General features: G+C 42.4%; 1 protein-coding gene across 1 annotated transcript in view; it reads left to right on the top strand.

Annotated features, from left to right (window-relative positions):
* Nucleotides 1-15,984, top strand: part of LOC116991885 (latent-transforming growth factor beta-binding protein 2-like) — a 110,859-nt gene that overhangs the window by 24,410 nt on the left and 70,465 nt on the right. The window contains exon 2 of the mRNA XM_033050862.1: nt 9,729-9,815. Coding sequence (XP_032906753.1) covers nt 9,729-9,815 — 87 coding nt within the window. The remainder of the gene's footprint in view (nt 1-9,728; nt 9,816-15,984) is intronic.

Raw genomic sequence — 15,984 nt, 5'->3', positions numbered from 1 at the left:
CCGGTATAGATTGAAATAGGTATAGTAATTGTGGTAGGAAGATCATTTTTATTGCATTTATTCTACCTAATAATGATAAGGGAAGTGTTTTCCAAAATTTAATCAACGTATTAAGTTTATTTAATAAAGGCATGAAATTAGCATTGAATAATGCTTTATATTTTCTAGTAATCTGAATACCCAAATATTTAAATTTTTCTGTTGCGATTTTAAAGGGGAACTTCAGTAAGTGTGTAGGTTCTTGAGGTTTTAATGTCATGATTTCACTTTTATTCCAGTTTATTCTATATCCAGAAAAAGACCCAAATTCCTCTATTAAGTTTAATAAATTTGGTATGCTCGTTTGTGACTTTGTAATATATAAAAGTATATCGTCTGCATATAATGAGATTTTATTCTTTGAGTCTCTGGTATTATAGCCCTGAATATTCGGATGAATTCTTATACTTTCAGCCAGGGGTTCTATCATAAGGGCAAATAGCAGGGGTGATAGTGCACATCCCTGCCTATTACCCCTTGATAGTTGAAATTTTTGAGATAACATGTTATTAGTTAAAATTCTTGCCATCGGTTTATCATATAATAATTTTACCCATCTTATAAAATTCTCTCCCATATTAAATTTTTGTAGTACTTTATATAAGTATTGCCACTCTACCTGATCAAATGCTTTCTCTGCATCCAAAGAAATAATTGATATATCTTCTTCCTCTACTTTATGCGAGTACATTATATTAAACAGACGTCTCAGATTATTAAATGAGTATCTTTTAGGTATAAACCCCGTTTGATCAGGGTTTATCAATTTACTAATATATTTGCTTAATCTTCTTGATAAAATCTTTGCTAAAATTTTCTGATCTGTATTTAAAAGTGATATAGCTCTGTACGAGCCCGGATCTTCTAAATCTTTATCTTTTTTTGGAATAAGTGTAATAGTTGATTCTGTTAGTGTTTCAGGTAGTTTGTTTTCTTTAAAAGCATGGGAGTATAAATTAAATAAATAAGGGGTTGTTATCTCCTGAAATTTTTTATAAAATTCATTATTAAAACCATCTGGTCCCGGTGTCTTACCATTTTTCAGCGATTTTATTGTTTCACCTATTTCTTTGATTGTAATTTGAGCTCCTAATTCCTCTTGTTCCAAAAGGTCCAGTATTGGAAGATTACAATTATCTAGAAATTTTTTTATTTTACTATCTTCTCTTTTAATTTTAGATGTATATAAGTTTTGATAAAATTGGGCAAATCTATTATTAATATCTTTAGGTAGTATTAGTAATTCACCTTTCTCTGATTTAATTTTGGTTATAGTATTTTCCTTTTCTTGTTTTTTCAATTGGCGAGCTAAAAGCTTATGTGGTTTGTCACCAAACTCAAAATGTTCCTGTTTTGTCATTTGGAATAGTCTTATTACCCTTGCCGATAAAATTCGATTAAGTTTAAATTTCAGTAATATTATCTTATTGTGTTTATCTGTCGTGGAATCTTTGGCATTATCCATCTCTAACTGTCTGATTTCTTGTTCTAACAACAATTGTTCTGTCTTATTCTTTTTATTTTGAAAACTTTGATATGAAATTATAATTCCTCTCATAAATGCCTTAAAAGTTTCCCATAATAAAGAAGGCAAAGTACCTGGTATATCATTTGTATCGAAAAAAAGTTCCATTTGTTGTTTTAAATATTGATAGCCTTGCACGTCATTTAAAATATGTGTATTAAACCTCCAAAAAAATTTTTGCCCGGCATTCCCTCAAATTTTACTGAAAATGTCAACGGGGAGTGATCTGAGATACTACTAATGTGGTATGTTGGGTTGTTTGTATATGGCATTAATTTCATATCCACTAAAAAATAATCAATTCTTGAATAAGTTTTATGCACCGAAGAGTAAAACGAGTATTCCCTTCCAACTGGATTAGCAGATCTCCATACATCTATTATATTCGTATTTTTTATATATGTATTTAGAAGTTCGCTAGTTTTAGATTTTAAATTACTCTTCTTTTGTTTTGCTGATTTATCTAGATATGAATCTAAAACACAGTTAAAGTCCCCCCCTATTATCACATTTTGGTAATTAAACTCTGATATTATGTCAATAATTTTATCAAAAAAGTGGGGGTTATCAAAATTCGGAGCATAAATATTTATCAAAGTTAGTGGGGTTGCATAAATTTCACCCGAAACTATAATATATCTTCCCTCTTTATCTGATATGGTATTCTTTAATTTAAAAGGAATACCTTTCCTAATAAGAATAGCTGTACCCCTAGATTTAGAAGTAAATGAGGAGTAGTATGTTTGGCCTATCCAATTCGCCTTTAATCTTATTTGTGTTTGTTGTTTCATGTGTGTCTCCTGCAAAAACATTATGTCGCTTTTCAACGATTTTAGTTGGGCAAAAATTTTACCCCTCTTAATTGGTTCGTTGGCACCCCGTATATTCCAACTACAAAATGTAATTCCTCCATTCTTTATTTGTCTATCGTCTTGCATTGTAAATCAGGGTAATATTCCTGAATCATATGGTGCAAACAAATACCTCAGAATTTTAGGACTTGGGTGGTCATCCCGGTTTATTAGATTTATATTGCATCTCCTTCTTGTAAAGTGCCTTAGAAAAAGAAAAAAAGAATGTGATACACAATTATTTTCAAAAAAATTAAACAGATAAAAATCTTGATTGTGCTTTAAAAAAAAAGGTGCTATTAAGGTATCTAAGGGAAGATACCATAAGGACGAATAGCCATCAACGATGGCAAAAAATGTATAGACCTCCGTGATGTTGTTATACATTGAGCTCCTCCCCCTTGGTGAATCCTCATAAAAAGTTACATATCGTTTCATATTGTGTTTTTTCTTATATGAGTTTATCAAATCAGTGCTAGTGACAGCCGAGAGAAAAAAGAGACATAAGGAATGAAAAAACAAAACAAATATAGAACAAACATATACACGATTATATAAGTATATATGTCCCTCTAATTTATCCAATCTTAATCTAATCTAAACTTTCCCATATATATCCACCCTGTATTCTTACATAATATCCCATTCTATAACTACCATACATCATACAAGCTGGTACCAAAGGGTTAACTACCGTACAAGCAGGTGCCAAGGGGTTAAACTTTGAGCTTTGCATCCAAGGTTGAATATAACCAAGCTCTCTGAATAACACATTCCAACGAGATAAGCTTTATAATTGTCTGGGTAGCTCGGCCATTTTAATCAGTTCAAACCTTTGTAAAAAGTTCAAATTTCTTCCTTGTCGGCAGCTTGACCCGATGTTTTCTTAACGATATCCTCTGCATACTTTAAAGCTTTTCCGGGAGCTGCAAATGAGCGTTCAACGCCGTTATAAGTTATCTTCATTTTTCCGGGAAAGAAAATTCCATATCTTACTCCCGGGACTTCCCTCAAAGTGTGTCTTGCCGGTGTAAACAATCTCATTTTCTGGACTACCTCAGGAGAGTAATCGCGAAATATTCGCACATTATCCCCACGGTATGTTAGCTTCTTCCCATGAGTGATCTTTTTCAATATAAATTCCACTGAAGAGATGTCACGGAATTTCACAATTATCTGTCTTGAATCATTTGTTCCTCTTCCAGCTCGTTTAGCGACGTCTGTTCTTGGTTCTTCCGACAATTCCAAGACATCTTTGAGTAAGTCAGTAACGAAGGTACATGTTTGAGATTCATGTCCCTCTCGTCCTTCCTTTACTCCGAGAATCCTCAGGTTATATCTCCGAGTTCCTGATTCCAGGTCCAGACATTTATCAGTCATTCTTCCAAGTTTTTCCTCTTCAGTTTTCTGTGATTGTTTCAAATTCTTTATTTCCGAGACAATCTCTTTTATCTCATTCTCCATCTCTTCCATTATCTCATCCAGCTTTCCGATATCATCACTTACACCTTTAAATTTCTTGTTGTAATCATTTTCAATTCTGACACACTCTGATTTTAATCTCTTATCAAATTCCTTATACTGCTTTTTGAGTTCTTTTAACTCACTGCAAGTATTATCAATTTTTTGAGAAATACTCTCCATGTTAGTTTCCATACTCTGTTTGTTACTCTCCATGTGAGACTCCATACTTTGCATCTTCTCCAGTGTCATGTTAATTGTAGCAGTCATATCTAAAAGCATTTGCTTCACCTCTTTCTCCTTCTTGTCTCCTTTTGTTGCCATTTCAAGCAGAGACCCTTGGCTGTAAGAATCTTCTTCTTCTGTCGTTTGCAGAGTATCCAAAACTTCCTCGAGCTGAAGGCTGATAGTATTTTTCTCTGGCGCCCTTGAACGATTATCTCTGCTCATTTAAACTCATTTAAACACCCGATTTCACCATTAATCTCCCCGATTTTCACGTCACCTTCTGATGATAACACCCTTACACAACACCAGGTGACTTCGGTGAGTTTTTAAAAAAAAATCGGTGCTGACTTAAAACGACTTTTACAATTTTTTTACGGGGGAGAAGCTCAGTGCCGCGCCTTAATTCTCCATGACGCCGCCGGAAGTCAAATATGACCAATTCTTAAGGAGTTGGTCTCCTTTCATCGACTTTTTGGAATCATGTGATGCAGCGGTACCATAAGGATTGCTGATTTCAGTTCATGACGTGGATAGATTTACATCTCCGAATATAGATTTGAAAAATTCTCTTTTAAGGGACCTTCTCTTCTATTTCTACTTTCCACTTTTTCTTTTTTCTTTTATTTTTTTATTTTTATATACACACTTCACGTTTTTCTACTCTCTACCATCTATTTTTCCACTTTTTCCCCTTTCTATTGTATTCTTTTTCTTGTCTTGCTTACTTCCTTCTCCTAACATAAAACTAGAGGTTGTACATAGAATGGATTACGGTATGACATAGTTGGCACCTAAAATTAGGTGCCACTGTATTGTTTTGTACTGTATTAACTTCTAATAAAATAAACAAAAAACAACCATAATAGTAAGATTAAACGAGAACTTACCAGTTTGAAGTTTGATCTGTATTTTATGAGGAGTTACGATGAGGGATTACGTGAAGAACCTGCTCAGTGCGCAGGCGCGGCATACTTCCAAGCAGCGGTGTGGAATCACAGATAGACACAGTTATTTTGAAGTAAACATAGTAAAGATAAGGAGACATCAATTTATTAGTTTGATCCATATAATGAGGGTGGGAGCGGAGGGCACGTAATCCCTCATCGTAACTCCTCATAAAATACAGATCAAACTTCAAACTGGTAAGTTCTCATTTAATCTTACTATTTTACTTCGGAGTCACGTGAGTGACTACGTGAAGATTTCAAAGCTCTGTGATTTCAAACCGTGTAACAGTTTCATTTCACTCACTGCCGAAGTTCTTGAGGGAGGAAGTGTTATCGTAATGAACCAATTAGTCTATTTGTAGAAAAACACAATGGTATTTTTTAAACAATAACAACAAAGAATTAAGTTGCTCCGCTGGGCTTAAATTAAATATTTGCAGTTCGTAAATCTTTACTGCAAATAAACCAGGTTTTGCCAACGGCTTATTATAAAATTTCTGAACGGTCTTTTCCCTTCCCACCATCCTGCTGTAGCCAGGATGTGGTCTATAGGCATGTCCATTCTTTAGCCGTCGACATGGATGCTGCCCTGGTGGAATAAAATTTGTACATGTTAGTGTTTATCCCAGCAGTTTCTAGCACCTGCTTGAGCCATCTCGCAATGGTTTGGCTCGTACCCCACCATAAGGTTTTTGTGACTGACCCACAAGGCTTTTCATCTCCCTCGAATATTCTGGTTGTGTCTATGTAGGATATTAGGTGGGTCATGGCACATAACCGTGGTTCTGGTGGGTAAGCCACGACTGGATTAGGTGTTCCTGGTCTGCTCTGTTTGACCAGTCGCTGGATAACGACAGATCTGGTCTGGAGCTGTGATCATGTTGTCCAGTCGCAATAGGTGTAGTGACTGGACCCTCTGAGCGGATACAAGTGCCATCAACATGAGCGTCTTTAGTGTAGCTTGCTCGACGCCGGGGGATCTGGCTGGTGGCCATTCCCTGAGATATGTCAGGACCACACTGATATCCCAAATATGGGTATACCTGGGCTTAGGGCTTGATATTGTAAATGCCCTTCATCAGTTTTACCACCAGTGGATGGGATCCCATCGCCTGTTGTCCTGCCGCTGGTTTGAGATAAGCAGAAAGAGCACTCTGCGTTGTGTTGATGGCACTGTAGCTGATCCCTACATCGTGGTGTAGATGGCCAGGAACTCCAGTATGTTGGTGGCTGTAGCTGTTGCGTATGTTGTCCATGTTTCCTGGCAGTACTTCTCCCTTTTTTGATGCTGGTTAAGTACTGCCTCTTGGTGGATGTTCGAAGGGATGCCGACATGGTGGTGATGGTTTGTTTGGACAATCTCTGTTCCAGGTAAGGTCTGTTCAAACTTGCAACCCAGGCGTTTAATTTTCTCATGGCATGGGTGTTTAGCTTACCTGGTAGGTAAGTAGCTGACAGCCAAATATGTCTTTCGACATACCATTGCCAAATCATGTTGACCAATTTGTCGCATGATAATGATTTTATGCCACCCATATGGTTAATATAAGCCATCACCGTAGTATTTATCAATTTGTAACCGAACATGCAAGTGCTGCATATTAGATAAATATGCTTTTAAACCATAAAAGGCGCCCAACATCTAGATAGTGAATGCCCAGTGTAAGTAGTAATGATGACTCTAGTTTAGTCCATCTACCACTTGTGCTGGAAATGGAGTTAATCGCTCCCCAGCCTTGAGCACTGGCATCTGTTTGAATAACTAAAGTAGGGTTGGTGATAAAGACAGGGCTGAAACTATGCCAAACGTTTTCTGCCCACCACTGTAGCTCTGATATTGCTTCAGTGGGTAAGTTCATGACACGATCATAGTGACCTGTATGTCGTTTTATTGTCCGTACCTTTGCTCTCTGTAAAATTTTTTGATAGTGCAAAGGTCCGAATTGTGTAGCCGGAAATGCTGCTACCATTTCCCCAATTACTCTTGCTACTTGTCGAATAGTTGGTCGCTCGTTGACCATTAATTTGTTGCATGATTGTGCTAATTCAACCATTTTTGCCTTTGGCAAGGTAACAGTCATATGGACTGAGTTAATTGTGAAGCCCAGGTAGTCCATGATAGTGGATGGCTTCAACTTAGATTTATCTGGATGTAGGACGAACCCCAGAGTTTCGAGGAGCTGTTTTGTAGCTGATACTGCTGCCACAGCCAATTCCATCGTTTTCCCTACTATGAGAATATCCTCCAGATATGCCATGACAATATGTTTTTGTTTTCTTAGTATTGCCATGGCTGGGTTCAATATTTTGGTGAATAATCTTGGGCTGAAGTTCGCCCATAGGGCAATGCTTTGTACCATCCAGATAAATTTTAGGTATCTGCGATGATCCTTGTATATGGGTACTAGATAGTAAGCATCTTTAAGATAAATGCTTGCCATGAAGTGTCCTTTGGAATTCAGTTGTTTGGCAGTAACATATGTCTCCATTTTGAAATGTATATACTTAACAAATTTGTTTAGTGATGTTAAGTCAATGATGATGCGACAGACACCATCTTTTTTGGTTTTAGTGAATATATTCGATACAAATTCCAAAGGTTCATGTTTGGTCTTTTCGATGACCCCCTTTGTGATAAGTCTCACCAGTTCAGCTTGTCCCTCACGTTTCTCTTTGACGGAGGGAGAAATACCCTTTGGGGCCATTGTTGAACTGGCGGCATTTTTTCTGACATGAATTGTATTTTATATCCTGTAATGTTGTTGAGTATATACTTGTCACTCGTGACCATACCCCATGCTTCTTTAAACAAGTGTAATCTCCCCCCTGTTAATATAGCCCCCTTATTCTCTATATGCTGGTAGGGACCAGACCCACCTACCTCCATGGTTATTGGCGATTCTCATTTTCCTGAAGATTTTGTTCTGACGTGCTGGCGATGTTGGGGGGAGGCGCATTTTCCAGAGGGTCCGCTGCGGGCCCTGATCTGAAAGATCTTTGGGGATAATGTGCGGACCCCAAGCGTTCACCAGTCCCATATTGCGGACGTCGACTGGTGGATGCCGTGGGGTGCTGCCGCTTGGGTATCGGAGGTCTTGGTTTGCTCGTCCCGGGGCCTGCCCTCATTAGGCCGAAGGTTTTTGATGCTTCCTGCATCTCCTTCAGTTTTTTATTGAAATCTTTCCCAAATAGCAGCGCGCCGTCTCCGCAGCTGGGGCTTTACACAAGCCAGCAAATTTGGGATTGAGGGCAGGTCTTATGTTTCCCTCCGGAGATTGTTGATCTCAAATTGTGTGGTACACATTAATGCCAGCACATCCTGCTGGCAGGTATCCATCTCCGTGGTCTCCACGGAACGAGCAAAGGCTGTGATGGCTGACGTCAGGAGCCTTATGATCCGCTGTAGCTTGAGTTCTTGGGTCTGGATGTGTGACCCACATGCCCCCAGATTTGGCTGTTGACACTTTTTACTTTGGGGGCCTCACCGTTTTCTGGTGCTGTGTTGTTTCAGCACCTCAGCGAGCACCTTTTCCAGTAATGGTTGATGCTGGCCGCCATTCTTGGTTCCAGCGGTGCTCCAGCCCGTGGGGTTGCTACAAGCGGTCCATCACACCCAACAGCTCTTCATGTTCCTGCACCCCTGGCATACTCTCGAATTCGTCCGCCTGCCCCTGTTCCAGACCAGCCCAGCCCTGGTCACCAATGCTAGCCTCCAGTAATGAGGGAGCAGAGGGCAGTGCATGAAGCACTGTGGAGGGGGTGCCTGACCTCCCTACGCGAGAGCGCTCTTTCTGGAGCTGCTCCAATTGCTGTTGGATGCAGCTCAGGCGGCTGTCTCTCCTCCATTTAGGTGGAGACATGTCCCCGTCCGACGAATCGGACGCCACCGGCCGGATGCCTGTTCGGATGGCTAGACATCCAGCCCGCAGTTCAGGCACTAGCGGGACTGGGCTCGGCGCGGTGATGGGGATAGCGGAGCGACCGGTAATTGTTCCTACCGCCTGTTGCTGCCCCCCTGCAATGGAACGCTCCTCCGCTGGAGTCGAGCGGGGGACAGGTTCTTCTGGAGCTTTTGTGCCTTGTAGTAGCGAGAGCGCCCCTCAAGCAGCGCGTCTCGCAGGCACCTGCTCTGTGAGCCGCTCCAGCGGCTCAGGCGGCTCTCTCTCCCCCCATGCGGGTGGAGAGACGTCCCGTCCGACATCGGGAACACCTGCCGGATGCCTCTCGAGTGGCTATGCGTCCAGCCCGCTGCTTCAGGTACTAGCGGGCTGGCCTCGGCACGGTGTCGGGGAATTACGGAACACCGGGTACCGCTCCTACTGCCTGTTGCTGCCCCCCTCCCCAACGGGAAAACGGGGGACAGTTTTGTTCCAGAGCCTTTTTCTCTGCCTGTAAAAAACACAAGCAGAAAAAGGCTCACCTGTAAAAGAAAACCCGACCTCAGGGTACTCACCTGACGGTCCGGTTCAACCTGTAACGGGAGTGCCTAACTCCCGTGGCAGCCCCTGTTGCACTGCTGGCGTAATGCCGCGCCTGCGCACTGAGCGGGTTCTTCACGTAGTCACTCGCGTGACTCCGAAGTAAAATCAATCTCCTTCTTTGCAGCTCTGTGGGAACAGAATAATGTATGGACATGGATTCTTCCAATATCTAACCCTGTTCTGGTTTGTTTTGCAGTGATTTACAACAGCCATCTGACGTTTCTAGTTTCATCCAAAACCTGTGGAGAAGGACACGTGAAAGCAACAAATGGCACGTGTATTGGTGAGTCAGAATACAATTTCACTTGAGAACGTTCATTCTATCGTTCTATTCTATCCTTTGTATCACTACCTGTCAGCCAGGGCTCGGCAAAAGAAATAAGCAACTCATTTTCTTGGACTATTCATAAGTAAAGGATCCCTTGTAGTTGAAGGTGAATGGGGAGGCTGTTGTGCCCAAACATCCACACTTACAGACTTACAGACGCTACTACAAGGGCAGGTGGGCTTCCGGGTATCACAGCAACAGAATGTGGAGCAGGAGCAGGCCATTTGGCCCATCGATCCTTTTCAACCATTCAGAATGGTCACGGCTGATCACCCACGCTCTGTGTCCAGTTGCAGCTTTCTCCACAGCCCTTGTTCCCTTTAACCCCCAGAAATATCCAACCACTTACATATATTTAATGATTTGGCTTCAACACATTTTAGTGGTGGAGAATTTCACAGAATCTCCATTCTCTGGGAGAAGACATTTCCTGTCAGCCCCCTTCTTAACTGGCTGACCCCTGACCTTTAGTCTGTGACCTCTGGCCTGAGAGTCCCTGACCATCAGGAACACCTTCCTGCACCCAGTTCTATTGGTGTTCTATGACATCCCCCTCATTCTCCTAAATTCTAATGAAGGTGGCCCTAACGAATACAGTCTCTCCATTTATCAGTCTTGCCATCCAGTATCTACCAGAGAGCCAGTGCCATAGAGCATGAAAACAGGCCCTTCGGCCCAACTTGTCCATGCTGATCAAAGTTCTTCACATTTGGCCACATTTGTCTGATATCCTACTCAACCTTTCCTATCCGTCTACCTGTCAACGTGTGTTTAAATGTTGTTCATAGTACCTGCCTCAACTACCTCCTCTGGCAGCTCATTGCATATCCCCACCATCCTTGAGTGAACAAGCCTCCATCAGGTTTGTGTTACCATAAACACGTGTCTCCTTGTTTTTGATTCCCCTGCTGTGGGTAAAAGACTGTGCATTCACTATCTATTTGGTTTAGTGGTGCTGCATTAAAACAGGCTCTTTAGTCCACCAAGACTATGCTGACCATTGATCACTCATTCACATGAGTTCTGTTTTATCCCACTTTCTTATCCTCTCCCTGTATACTCGGGGAAATTTGCAGAGAGAGGGCCAATTCAACTGCAAACCTGCACATCGTTGGGATGAGGGAGGAAACCGGAGAACCCAAAGTAATCCCACACAGTTACAGGGAGAACGTGCAAACTTCACACAGATAACACCCAAGGTCAGGATCGAACCTAGGTCTGGATCAAACCTAGGTCTCTGGCACTGTGATGTAGCAGCTCGACCAGCTGTGTCAACCTAAATCCTTTCTGACTTTCTACATCTCTGAAGGATCTACCTCCAGCCTCCTACACTCCAATGAATAAAGTCCTAGACTGCCCAACCTCTCCCAATAGCTCATTCCCTAAAGTCATGGTAATAACCTCGAAAATCTTCTCTGTCTGCTTTCCAACTTAATGACATCCTTCCTGTGGCTGGATGACCAAAACAGTTCAGTACTACACATGGGCATAAAGTAACTCAGCAGGTCAGGCAGCATCTCTGGAGAACTTCAATAGGTGACATTTCAGGTCAGGAACACCGATTGCAGACGCCATTTAAAATATTTCATCTGAAGAAAGATCCTGAAGTTTGAAAAGTCTGATGAAGGATCCCAAACTGAAACATGCTGCCTAACACATTGAGTTACTGCAGCACTTTGTGTCTTTTTTTTATAATCCAGCACATGCAGTCCCTTGTTTCTCCATTCAAGTCCCCTATCACCTTGGCTCTGCCTGTCTTCACCCTTCCATGCTGTGACTCAGACCCACGCCCAATGTTACAAACCTGACTGCTGCTGCTCTCCCAACCAGACATCCCCCTACTGAATAGTATCCAAAAGGGCATACCTGTTGTCAAGGGGAATGGCCACAGGGGATTACTGTACTCTCTGCCTGCTCCCTTTCTTGGTGACCAACCGTCTACATTCTGCCCATACTCTCGGCATGACCACCTAACTGTAACTGTGCTATATATGTCCTTCTCAGTCTCCCAGATGATCCCTACATCGTCCAGCTGCTGCTCCAGTGCCCTAACGCCACCTGTAAGGACCTGCAGCTGCGCACACCTCACCCCGGTGTAGTTCTAAGGGACACTGTAAGTTTCCCTGACTTCCCACATCCTGCAGGAGGAAGGTGCCTCCTCTCTTCCTTCCCTAACTGCCGTCTCTACAGTACTAGACAACAGAAGATTTACGAAAGAAAGAAAAAGCACTGACCACACCTTATCCCACCATCACCCTCCACACCAAACCCTGTTGAGCTAAAGTCTCACAGTTACCTTCAGCACAGTCACTCCCAACAGCTCCTCTAGTGTCTGCCTTCCTTATCATGCACCCGCAAGTAGGTCACTCCAGGTTGCGAACTGCTTTCAGCTACAAAACTTAATGTGTCTCATGAAGTGGCTGCTGACTTAAAGGTTCCACTCTTTGTTCCTATTGTCAATTGCTCCCTAAATATGATCTTCTGACCTTTTAATATTGTCACCTTCTCCTTTCAATTGCAAGAACTGAATGTTTTTCTCCTTTCAGTTGGAAAACCTGAATGTCTTGTAAAACTTTGCTAAATTTGTTCTGTAATCAGATCATCCGTCCTCAGATATGGGAAGTGCACACTGTACTCCTGGTGCACTCACAAGGGGCCTGTGGGTTGTTGCTCCTGAACTCAAATCCTCCCACGGCAAAGGTCAACCGATCATCTGTCACCCTATCAGCTGCTGCGTCTGCATGCTCCCATCCCGCCACTGATGCACATTGACACCAGGTCTCATGGTGCCACCACTTTTCAGAATCTGAAAACACTGGCCTTCCTGTCACTGCCACCAAAATCCATCAGCCCACATTTATCCACATACAACAGCATCTGCCAACTGGTGAAATTATTATGGGCAACAAGGAAATGGCAGAAGAGTTGAATAGGTTATTTGGATCTGTCATCAATAAGGAAGACACAAACAATCTCCCAGATGTACTGGAGGACAGAGGATCTAAGGGGGTAGAGGAACTGAAAGACATTTTCATTAGGCAAGAAATAGTATTGGATAGGCTAATGGGGCTGAAGGATGATAAATCCCCTGGGCCTGATGGTCTGCATTCCAGGGTCCTCAGGAGGTGGCTCTAGAAATAGTGAACGCATTGCTGATCATTTTCCAATGTTCAATAGATTCAGGATCAGTTCCTGTGGATTGGAGGAAAGCTAATGTTATCCAATACAATACAATACAATATTTATTGTTATTTAAACCTCAGTGAGGCTCAAACAAAACTCTGTTTCTAGTCATACAAACAAAAAATGATTCCTACTAGACACACAACCAATTCACACAAACATCCATCACAGTGAACCTCCTCCTCACTGTGATGGAAGGCAAAGTCTTTTCCCTGCTCTCCATTTTTCTCCCGATGTTGAAGCCCAATGTTAAAGCCCCAGGCGGGCGATGGTAAGTCCCACGGCCATTTTAGGCTGCGCCGGCGATGTACGGCTCCGCTCCAGGTCTAAATGTCACAATGTTTGAGCCCCCTGCGGGCGTTCGAATGTCCCACGGCCATTAAAGCCACGCCGGGTTTTCACTTTTCAAGAAAGGAATGAGAGAGAAAACGGGGAATTATAGACCAGTTAGCCTGACTTCAGTGGTGGGAAAGATGCTGTAGTCAATTATTAAAGAGGTAATAATGTGGCATTTGGAGAGCTGTAAAAGGATTAGTCCGTCGACATGGATTTATGAAAGGGATGATTAATTGATTGCTTGATTAATCTTCTGGAATTTTTTGAGGATGTGACAAATAAAATGGATGAAGGTGTGCCAGTGGATGTAGTGTATCTAGATTTTCAGAAAGCCTTTGATAAGGTCCCGCACGGGAGACTGGTGACTAAAATTAGAGCACATTGTATTGGGGCTAGGGTGTTGACATGGATAGAAAATTGGTTGGCAGACTGGAAGCAAAGAGTAGGAGTGAACGGGTCCTTTTCAGAATGGCACGCAGTGGCGAGTGGAGAGCCACAAGGCTCGGTGTTGGGGCCGCAACTGTTTACCATATATATAAATAATTTGGAAGAGGGAATTAGGAGCAACACTAGCAAGTTTGCGGATGACACGGAGCTGGATGGCAGTGTGAACTGTGAAGAGGATGTTAGGAGGTTGCAGGGTGACCTGGACAGGTTGAGTGAGTGGGCAGATGCATGGCAGATGCAGTATAATATAGATAAATGTGAGGTTATCCACTTTGGCGGCAAAAAAAGGGGGCAGATTATTATCTCAATGGGGTTAGGTTAGGTAAGGTGGAGGTGCAGTGAGACCTGGGCGTCCTTCGACACCGGTCACTGAAAGTTGGCTTACAGGTACAGAATGCAGTGAAGAAAGCTAATGGAATGTTGGCCTTCATAACAAGAAGATTTCAGTATCGGAGTAAAGAGGTTCTTCTGCAGTTGCATAGGGCTCTGGTGAGACCACATAGAAACATACATAGAAACATGGAAAATAGGTGCGGGAGTAGGCCATTCAGCCCTTCGACCCTGCACCGTCAATCAATATGATCATGGCTGATCATCCAACTCAGTATCCTGTACCTGCCTTCTCTCCATACCCCCTGATCCCTTTTGCCACAAGGGCCACATCTAACTCCCTACTAAATATAGCCAATGAACTGGCCTCAACTACATTCTGTGGCAGAGAGTTCCAGAGATTCACCACTCTCTGTGTGAAAAATGTTTTTCTCATCTCAGACCTAAAAGATTTCCCCCTTATCCTTAAACTGTAACCCCTTGTTCTGGACTTCCCCAACATCGGGAACAATCTTCCTGCATCTAGCCTGTCCAGCCTCTTAAGAATTTTGTAAGTGTCTATAAGATCCCCCCTCAATTTTCTAAATTCTAGTGAGTACAAGCCAAGTCTATCCAGTCTTTCTTCATATGAAAGTCCTGACATCCCAGGAATCAGTCTGGTGAACTTTCTCTGTACTCCCCCTATGGCAAGAATATCTTTCCTCAGCTTTGGAGACCAAAACTGTATGCAATACTCCAGGTGTGGTCTCACCAAGAACCTGTACAACTGCAGTAGAACTTCCTTGCTCCTATACTCAAATCCTTTTGCTATGAATGCTAACATACCATTCGTTTTCTTCACTGCCTGCTGCCCCTGCATGCCTACTTTCAACGACTGGTGTACCATGACACCCAGGTCTTGTTGCATCTCCCCTTTTCCTAACGGCCACCATTCAGATAACAGTCTATTTTCCTGTTTTTGCCACCAAAGTGGATCTCACATTTATCTACATTATACTACATCTGCCATGCATTTTCCCACTCCCCCAGCCTATCCAAGTCACCTTGCAGCCTCCTAGCATCCTTATCAACTGTTTTCCCCCTCTGACTCACTTCTAACTCTCCTCCCACTCGGGCTAGAGCCAATCAGTGTTTTCTCCTGCTTCTCTGTGTTGCTGTTGCTTTAAAATCCACGGGAGCTCTGAGTAAAGTCTGTCTGTGCTTTGCCTCTCCTTGTCAACTGTTTTCCCCCTCTGACTCACTTCTAACTTTCCTCCCACTCGGGCTAGAGCCTATCAGTGTTTTCTCCTGCTTCTCCTTGTTGCTATTGCTTCAAAATCCACGGGAGATCTGAGTAAAGTCTGCCTGTGCTTTGCCTCTCCTTATCAACTGTTTCCCCCCCTCTAACTCTACTTCTAATTCTCCTCCCACTCGTTGTCTACATGGATTTTAGTAAGGCATTAGATAAAGGTCCCATGGTTTGCTGATTCAGAACATTATGATGCATGGGATAAACAGTGACTTGGTCATATGGATTCAGAACAGAGGACTGTGGTGGAAACATAATATTCAGGTTGGAGGTCTGTGACAAGTGGAGTCCCACAGGGATCTGTTCTGGAATAGATGTGTGTGATATATATAAATGACTTGGATGTGAATGTAATTGGGTATTTAGTAAATTTGCAGATGACACCAAGATTGCAGGGGTAACAGACTGTATGGAAGGCTGTCAAAGTATACAGTGGGATATAGATCAGCCACAGGGATCTGCGGAGAAATGGCAGATGGAAATATCAAATACTGGAGGGCCTATCTTTAAGGTGAGAGAAGCAAAGTTTAAAGGAGATGC

The sequence above is a fragment of the Amblyraja radiata genome, chromosome 35 (assembly GCF_010909765.2).
Source record: "Amblyraja radiata isolate CabotCenter1 chromosome 35, sAmbRad1.1.pri, whole genome shotgun sequence".
Lineage (NCBI taxonomy): Eukaryota > Metazoa > Chordata > Chondrichthyes > Rajiformes > Rajidae > Amblyraja > Amblyraja radiata.
Note: the sequence above shows the minus strand (reverse complement) of the source record. Positions and strands in the feature narration are given on the sequence as shown.